This window comes from Benincasa hispida, chromosome 8, assembly GCF_009727055.1.
Source record: "Benincasa hispida cultivar B227 chromosome 8, ASM972705v1, whole genome shotgun sequence".
Classification (NCBI taxonomy): Eukaryota; Viridiplantae; Streptophyta; class Magnoliopsida; order Cucurbitales; family Cucurbitaceae; genus Benincasa; species Benincasa hispida.
In genome coordinates this window covers 2,157,812-2,167,072 of record NC_052356.1, presented here as the reverse complement: position 1 = coordinate 2,167,072, position 9,261 = coordinate 2,157,812, and the positions used below count along the sequence as shown (strand labels likewise).

At 29.5% G+C, this 9,261-nt stretch overlaps 1 protein-coding gene across 1 annotated transcript; it reads left to right on the top strand.

Moving 5' to 3' along the window:
* Positions 1 to 4,709: 4,709 nt before the first annotated feature.
* LOC120083658 lies at positions 4,710 to 9,183 on the top strand. Its single transcript, XM_039039491.1, has 5 exons — positions 4,710 to 4,899; positions 7,055 to 7,309; positions 7,774 to 7,985; positions 8,081 to 8,336; positions 8,761 to 9,183. The coding sequence occupies exons 2-5, from the start codon at positions 7,058 to 7,060 to the stop codon at positions 9,049 to 9,051; spliced, it is 1,011 nt and encodes a 336-aa protein (XP_038895419.1). The 5' UTR covers positions 4,710 to 4,899; positions 7,055 to 7,057; the 3' UTR covers positions 9,052 to 9,183.
* The last annotated feature ends 78 nt before the right edge of the window (positions 9,184 to 9,261 follow it).

Here is a 9,261-nt window from a genome sequence, read left to right as displayed (position 1 = left end):
TAGTGTTACCAGAATAAGGTACCCAACCTTATCCATGTACTATAGATCATTTTGACTATTTACTCGAACCTGATCCACCTTTATATCTCCACATAAAGTTCAAGTACTCATCCAATAGCCAAGGGACTTTTAGGTTTATTGGATTTCTATTCAAGTAATAGATCTATTCAATAACACCTTTATTGAATATCGGAATAAGTTCCATTATTTATATACCACGAGTTTTAGGACATAAAACCCAACAGCGTGCATGTTACTTGCTTTGTTACTTTTCTCTTCACGAGGACTAGTCGATGATGCACTATTTTGAATCATGTTGGCATGGAATTAGGTAGGAATAAGGCATATATAATTTTTAGGCCATTTTTGAAAATTTTGGTTCATTTCTCTCATGCATCTTTGGGTTCTTTGTCTATCTATCTTAACTCTTGCTCGCTTAGAATTGCATTATGAGGTCATAGGTTTGTTGTAACTCCAAAAGACCACATTAATTAGAGGGCCTCTTGCAAGATAGGTGGTAAAGTGTATTGAGGGAGAAAATATGTGATTTATATTCCTGCTAAAAAGAAAATGGAAAGAGTCAGCTGATAAAAAAGTAAAACAAAGTATGTGCAGAAAAAAGGTATAATAAGAAAGAAGAAAAGAAAATAAACTTGTAATGTGTGTGCATGACTAGGGAAAAAAGAGTTGCCTTCTACTGTGATTAACTAGGACACTCATGAGAAAAGAGTGGGTACAGTTCCTTACAGTGGAAGTGTGAAGCTAGTGTTCCTAGGTAAAAGAAATGCAAGTTCAGGGATCACACGTGTATTTCAGGCACCTCAATTGATATATTACTGTCGTGTGTGTGAAGTAAAATAAGCTCAAGCATTCAATCGAATATTCAACAGCCTTTTACATTTTTCTTTACAGTTTGTTTTGTAACTACTTGTACCAGACAAAATGTATAAATATGCATCATTTACAATTTGTAGAAATAATCTTACAGAAGCTTACAAGAAAGCTACAAGATTTGTAAAGAAAAGTGTGACTTAGCTCTTGAATAAAATTCTTCTCCTTCCCGTGGATGTAGGCACCATTTTGCCGAACCACATATATCATCGTTTAGATCTCTTCCTCTTCTTTCTCATTACAAGATTGCATGTTCTTCTTCTTCTTCATTCTCTCGGTGGGATAGAAGAATTTACGTTTCATTTGATGATGAAATTTAATGCTGAATATGATATACGTTATGCCATGCAATACCATATATGAACCCAACTAATCCTTCTCACTCAACACAACACAAAGAACACTCTGCCCTTAGCCGCTCCTCACTCCCTTTTGGTGCGTTTCAATCTTCTTCTTGATTTTCCTTTTAATCTTCCTCTCTCTTTCATTCTTCTATATTTTTGGTTGTGTATAATGTTTGTGTTCTTTTACTATTTTTTGTGGTTGTTGTTCATATGTATACTCATTCTCTAATTTCTTTAGCTTTAATCCTTTTTGAGTGCTATATTTATTCATCAACAACTTTATATTGTTTTTCGCTAATCTCGCTCTTTGCAACAACTTATTTCATTTGTCCAAAGTTGGATTTGACGAGTTCGATTGCAATATTTTGTATCTATAAATCTGTTAGATGATTTAATATTAAATTTTCTTTCCCTCACAAAAGGTATTAAAATAGATGGTTCAGAGCAAACTTTTTGGTCAATTGATTATTTAAGAAAATCAAACATGGAATTTTAAAAGATATTTTTTTTAGTATAATAGTAATTACATTGATTATGTATTTAACTCCATGACAAATTTGCATTAAAAATATTTCGGGTTATTGTTTGAGGAATCCATGGAATTGGCTGACTTAATTTGTAAGGTAGATATTAAAAAGAGGGTATATTTATAATTTACTACGAGTTGAAAGGGTACAAGGGAATAAAAATGTTTTGATATTGCTAAAATTAAGCAAGTACAATTTAAAAACTAGAAATTATTTCTAATGGTAAAATTGTTGAAAATATTTACAATATACAACAAATTTTTTGAATTATCAATGATAGACGCTGATTGATACTGATAGACTTCTATCAGTATCTTCAATATTGGTAGTTCTAAAATTTTATCATATATTATAAATATTTTGATTTATTTTTATATATTTAAAAACAGTTCTTTACAAACCCTAAAAACTAAATAGTTATTAAACGAGAGTTGGGTAATATATATTTTTTTCTCAGGCAATGATAGTTCAAAAAACTGTTAGATATCACTTGGAAGTTTTGAAACCTTGTCGTTCAATAAAAATAATAAATCATAAGTTTTCACTAAAGTTGACTTAACCATCTCATTAACTAATGAAACAAAATGTATTGAATAATATTAGACCTTTAAATATCTTGAATCTGTTATCTGAATCCCTAAAATCTAAGTTGTATATGTATTGATGTTATTTATGATTTTGATCTTAGGGTTTAGAGAAGTGCGTCGTTATATAAAATGTCTAACTCTACATACTTTCTCCTTCTGTCCGTGAACGTAGCTAATATATTGTTAGTGTACTACGTAAATCTCTCCATCAATTTTCCTACTCTTTACGTTGTTTGTTTTCATCGTTTTTCGATTTCATAACCACTAAGTTATGAACAATTTCAGGAATTTATAGAGGAGGTTAAAGCATATATAATATTATACGACATAGTTGGTTATGGAGACAGTGACCCGTATCCATCACGGTTAGTAAAAATAGAATCATTTTACATTCAAGAATTAGGAGACAAACTGGAGCTTGGAAGCAAATTTTACGTACTTGGATGTTCATTAGGAGCACACCCTATTTGGAGTTATCTAAAATACGTTCCACACAGGTATTAGAATTAAATTTCTCTTCAACATTGTTAACAAATTTTAGTTCTCTCTTTGATTAAATGTTAATTAATGAAGCTAATTATTAATTTGCAGACTGTTAGGAGCTTCGTTGGTAGTTCCTTTTGTGAATTATTGGTGGCCTTCGATTCCATTAGCTTTATCAACACAATCTTTTAAAGAGCTTCCTAAAGTATTCCAATATACATTTGGAATTGCACATTACACACCTTGGTTGTACTATTGGTGGACCAAACAAAAATGGTTCCGATCACTGGCCGTTGAAGTTTTGTTCACTGATTCTGATTCAAAGTTATTAAAGGAGGTCTTGGATTGTCCAACTATTTCTCTGGTACTTTTCTTTTTCCATATAAATCTTACAACTTTTCTTTTTATCTTTGCAATTTTAGGAAACGTATTTATTCTGTTTCCATTTAAGAGTGTTACTATATATATATATTCAAATATAGAAAAATGAATCAAAATATTTATAAAATATAACAAAATTTTAAAACTATCAATGATAAATCCTGATAGACACTAATAGACTTTTATCAGTGTCCATCAGTGATCTATCATTGATAACTCTAAAATTTTGCTATATCTTGTAAATATTTTTAACAGTTTTACCATTTGAAATAATTTCTCATATATCTATGGGTGATTCTTTTAAATTGAAAAACTACTAGAAATACTTTTAAATATGAGTTGATTTTAAATATAGAAAAGTAAACTAAAGTATTTACAAAATATAGCAAAATTTTAGAACTATCAATGATAGACGCTAATATCAATGATATTGATACACACTGATAGAAGTCTATCAGTGTCTATCAATGTCTATCATTAATAGTTCTAAAATTTTACTATATCTTGTAAATATTTTCAACAGTTTTACCATTTGAAATAATTTCCCTTTAAATATAGTCAAATGTAATTGTTTATCAGTATTAGTGATAGATACTAATAGACAGTGACATTTTGCTATATTTGAAAATAACTCTTATTAAAAAGTCATATGTTAAAAGTTATTTTCATGCAATCATTTTAATGTTTGACTCTATACTTTTAAAAATGATTTGTATAATCAAAAATGATTTTTAATGACTTAAGGGCATGTTTGGAATAGACTTTTAGAATAATTTCTTTAAGCTAAATTATTTAGCTATAATTAGTTTTGCCAAAGTATTATGAATTGTATTATAAATTGGAATAGACTTGAGGTGTCTTAAAACATTGTTCCTTAGACAGATGAATTCCATAACTTCATTTTCTTTCAAAATTTATTCCAGCTCGCTAAGTATATCATTGGAGCATATTTCAAAATTTATTCCAACTCACTAAGGAGATTAAATTGAAAATTTTTAAATAATAAGAAATAACTAGGAGATTTTCAAAAATAGAAAAATAAGGGAAACTATTTATACAAAATAGCAAAATTTTAATTTTCTTTGATAGAGGCTGATAGAAGTTTATCGGTGTCTATCAATGATAGAAATCGATAGAAGCCTATCACTGATAGACGCTAATAAAAGTCTGTCAGTATCTATCAGTATTTTTTTTTTTTTTTTTTTGCTATTTCTGTAAATAGTTTTGGCTTTTTTTCATCCTATCCGTGAAAATTTCGTGAAATAAAATGGAAATTTCTAAACAATAGATATTATTATTTTTTTAAAAAAAAAAGTATAAAATATTATGAAGTAGAACATAAAACTAGCTTATTTCTATGGTTACATGTTTTTTGTTTTAATTATTTTGAAACAACAAATTAAACAATAAACACCAAAACAGTGTTAGGTATAGAATGAAGCCTCATTATTTAAACAAGTAAGCTCCACATAAAGGGAATAACAAATTCCCTCACAAACGTCTCGACTCCCTCATTATGCAATAAAAAGAAGTATTTTTCCCTCAAAACCCAAATCCATCCATCAAAGGTGAAGAAGAAACACAAGAATAGATTGTGAGCTTTGGTGTTGCTTGAATCTAGGGATCTTGCAGAAGAACACCACCCTCATCAACTTCTTAGCTAAGGAAACAATCTCGTCCATCTCGGTAATTTCTTCATCCTTTTACGATATATATGAAATTTCATCTTAAAATCAATTTTTAGACCAAATATCTAGGAATATTCAAATGACTCGACAACCTGAACAATCCGGATTATCCAATTTAAATTGTCAAGATTGGGTTGGGTTAATTTTGTTTTTGGGTTGAGTTAAATATTTTATATTTTTGTTAGATTGAGTTGGGTCTCGGGTTGAATAAATTTTATTCGGATTGTCTCAACTCAACCCGAATTACATATATATTAATCAAAATGTATAAATATTTCTTTTAGGATTGGTAACTTTGTGGATTCTTAATGTTTTTCTTTTAAAAGATATTTGTCTTTATTTAAAGTTTGTAATAGATATCATGAATGTTTGGTATATAAGGTGTGTTTGGAATACATTTCTAAGTGATTAAATTAAAAATAAGTTATTTTGAAAAAAATCATGCCTTTGGCAACCACCCAAAATAAGTTTTGAAAAAAAAAAGTTTATACAATAAGTTTGTTTAGGATAAACACGTGAAACCAATTAACTTTTAGAAAAATGATTTTTGTGCGTGTTTAATGGTTAACCTCTCCCTTATTTGTATGAGATACTATGGCAACTATCGTCGGCCAGCTCCACCCACCATCTCTAGCAATTGTCACTAACTAACCTCCGACCACTGTAATCAATTAATGATAGACGCCTATCATTTGATAAATCTAAATTAATATAATATGCTTATGATTGTGATTAATCTCAATTAGCAAAAGATCTATCACTAATTTCCTCACCAAGAGTGGTAAATGAGATCCTTGTTTGTAATTATTAATATCCTCTTTCCTTAAATTAGTAGGGGAAGTACTTAACAAAAGTTAATTACAAAATATGAATGAGATAAAAAAATTTCAAATTCAAATGAGTAATTGACTTGATTAATCAAGGTTACACCAAATCGAAGCTAGAACATATATATTTTGCTTTAAAGACGAAAAACTAGATCGAAGGACGACTTTTGCTAAAAGTTGAGCAGTTTTTTTACCAAATAATTTTTGAAAAAAAAAAACAATTTTATGATTTTGTAAAAAAGAAATTTCTTGTTCAATTTTCCGAGGGGATGGAAGAATTTACGTTTCATTTGATGATGAAATTTAATGGTGAATATGATATACGTTATGCCATGCAATACCATATATGAACCCAACCAATCCTTCTCACTCAACACAACACAAAGAACAACTCTGCCCTTAGCCGCTCCTCACTCCCTCTTGGTGCGTTTCAATCTTCTTCTTGTTTTTCCTTTTAATCTTCCTCTCTCTTTCATTCTTCTATTTTTTTGGTTGTGTATAATGTTTGTGTTCTTTTACTATTTTTTGTGGTTCTTGTTCATATGTTATACCCATTCTCTTTCTCTAGCTTTAATCCTTTTTGAGTGCTATATTTATTCATCAACAACTTTATATTCGTTAGGTTTTTCGAGATCATCCCTCTCTAATCTCGCTCTTTGCAATAACTTATTTCATTTGTTCAAAGTTCGATTTGATGAGTTCAATTACAATCTTTCGTATCTATAAATCTGTTAAATGATTTAATATTAAATTTTCTTTCGCTCACTTTTGTGTCAACCAGGAATTTAAGAAAGTATTAAAACAGATGGTCTGGAGCAAATTTTATGGTCAATTGATTATTTAAGAAAATCAAACATGGAATTTTAATGAATATATTTTTTTAGTATAATAGTAATTACATCGATTATGTATTTAACTCTATGAAAAATTTGCATTAAAAGTATTTCGGGTTATTATTTGAGGAATCCATGGAATTGGCCAACTTAATTGGTAAGGTAGATATTAAATAGAGGGTATATTTGTAATTCATTACAAGTTAAAAGGGTACAAGGGAATAAAAATGTTTTGACACGACTAAAATTAAGCGAGTACAATTTACAGAAATTATTTCAAATGGCAAGATTGTTGAAAATATTTACAAGATATAATAAAATTTTAAAACTATCAATGATAGATATCAGCGTTTATCATTGATAGTTATACAATTTTATTATATCTGATAAATATTTTGATTTATTTTTATATATTTAAAAATGTCCTTTTAAAATCCATAAAAATTAAATAGTTATTAAACAAGAGTTGAGTAATATATTTTTTTTTTCTCAGGCAATGATAGTAGCAATAGGGATAGCATTTACTGTGGTGGTTGTTGCATGGATTTATCAAGCGCTAAAACCTCCAAGTCCAAAGATATGTGGAACACCAAAAGGGCCTCCAATAACTTCACCTAGGGTTAAGCTCAATGATGGCAGACATTTGGCCTACAAAGAATTTGGAGTTCCTAAGGAAATGGCTCAACACAAAATCATTTTGACACATGGCTACAATGCTTCCAAACATATGCATTTAGCTGTTTCACAAGTATGACATTATTCTTCTTCTCTTACTTATGAATGTCTTTTTCTAGGAATCTAGTCGACATAAAGTTGAAAGTTCAAAAAGTTATTAGACATCACTCGAAAGTTTTGAAACCTTGTCGTTTAATACAAATAATAAATCATAACTTTTCATTAAATTTGACTTAACTAAGGAAAGAAATGTATTAAATAATACTATACCTTAAAATATCTTAAATCTGTTATCTGGGTCCCTGAAATTTAAGTTGTATATGTATTGATGTTATTTACGATTTTGACCTTAGGGTTTAGAAAAGTGCGTCGTTATATAAACTGTCTAACTCTACATACTTTCTCCTTCTGTCCGTGAACGTAGCTAATATATTGTTAGTGAACTACGTAAATCTCTCCGTCAATTTCCCTACTCTTTATGTTGTTTGTTTTCTTCGTTTGTCGATTTCATAACCATTGAGTTATAAATGATTCCAGGAATTTATGGAGGAGGTTAAAGCATATATAGTGTTATATGACAGAGCTGGTTATGGAGACAGTGACCCGTATCCATCACGGTCAGTAAAAACAGAAGCATTTGACATTCAAGAATTAGCAGACAAATTGGAGCTTGGAAGCAAATTTTATGTAATTGGATGTTCATTAGGAGCATACCCTATTTGGAGTTGTCTAAAATACATTCCACACAGGTATTAGAATTGAATTTCTCTTCAACATTGTTAACAAATTTTAGTTTTTCTCTTTGATTAAATATTAATTAATGGAGCTAATTATTAATTTGCAGACTGTTAGGAGCTTCGTTGGTAGTTCCTTTTGTGAATTATTGGTGGCCTTCGATTCCATCAGCTTTGTCAACACAATCTTTTAAAGAGCTTCCTAAAGTATTCCAATATACATTTGGAATTGCACATTACACACCTTGGTTGTACTATTGGTGGACCAAACAAAAATGGTTCCGATCACTGGCCGTTGAAGTTTTGTTCACTGATTCTGATTTAAAGTTATTAAAGGAGGTCTTGGATTGTCCAACTATTTCTCTGGTACTTTTCTTTTTTCATATAAATCTTACAACTTTTCTTTTTATCTTTGCAATTTTAGGAAACGTATTTATTCTGTTTCCATTTAAGACTGTTACTATATATATATTTAAATATAGAAAAATATTTACAAAATATAGCAAAATTTGAAAAGAATAATACAATTTTTTCTTAATAATTTTAGGATAGTGAAATAGGTAGATTTATTTTAATATGAAATAATAATCCTTTTAAAAAGAAAATCACTCACAATCACAAGACAAAAATCATTTAGAATTCACATTTCAAGTAATTGATTAGAAATCACATAAATCACTTTCTCATCATTGCCAAACATCCCATAACATTAACGAAATAATAATCCTGTTTCAAAGAACGAACATTTAATTTCTATCTCTTCTGATATTTTTGCTGCAAACAAGTTCAGGAAAAAATAAGACAGCAAGGTGAATACGAATGCCTTCATCGAGACATGCTTGTTGCTTTTGGGAAATGGGAGTTTGATCCTCTTGAATTGACAAATCCATTCACTGAGAATAAGGGGTCTGTTCATATGTGGCAAGGTGGCGCCGACCGTCTCGTCCCGATCGAGTTTAGTCATTTTATAGCACAGAAACTTCCATGGATTCAGTATCATGAGGTTCCCAATGCTGGCCATTTAGTAGTTCATGAAACTGAAAGCTTTAAAGCCATAATAAGGGCACTTCTTGCTGGATAATTAAATTCGTTCTTCTGCTATCATTTACTGTTGTGTTGAACAAGTGTGTGATGTCCATGTAAAATGAACTGAATTGTACTTCTTTGTGTTGTTGTTTGTTTTTGTTTTTGTTTTTTTTTTTTTTTTGTTGTTGGACTATGTTAAGAAAGCTTTGTTATGGTGAGAAATCATAATTAGCATGTATGTTAAGAAAGCTTTTAGTTTAAATTT

Coding starts and splice junctions, on each gene's coding strand:
- LOC120083658 (XM_039039491.1), top strand. CDS start 7,058: ATGATAGTAGCAATAGGGATAGCATTTACTGTGGTGGTTGTTGCATGG. Junction 7,310..7,773: donor TGCATTTAGCTGTTTCACAA/GTATGACATTAT, acceptor AAATGATTCCAG/GAATTTATGGAGGAGGTTAA. Junction 7,986..8,080: donor CTAAAATACATTCCACACAG/GTATTAGAATTG, acceptor ATTAATTTGCAG/ACTGTTAGGAGCTTCGTTGG.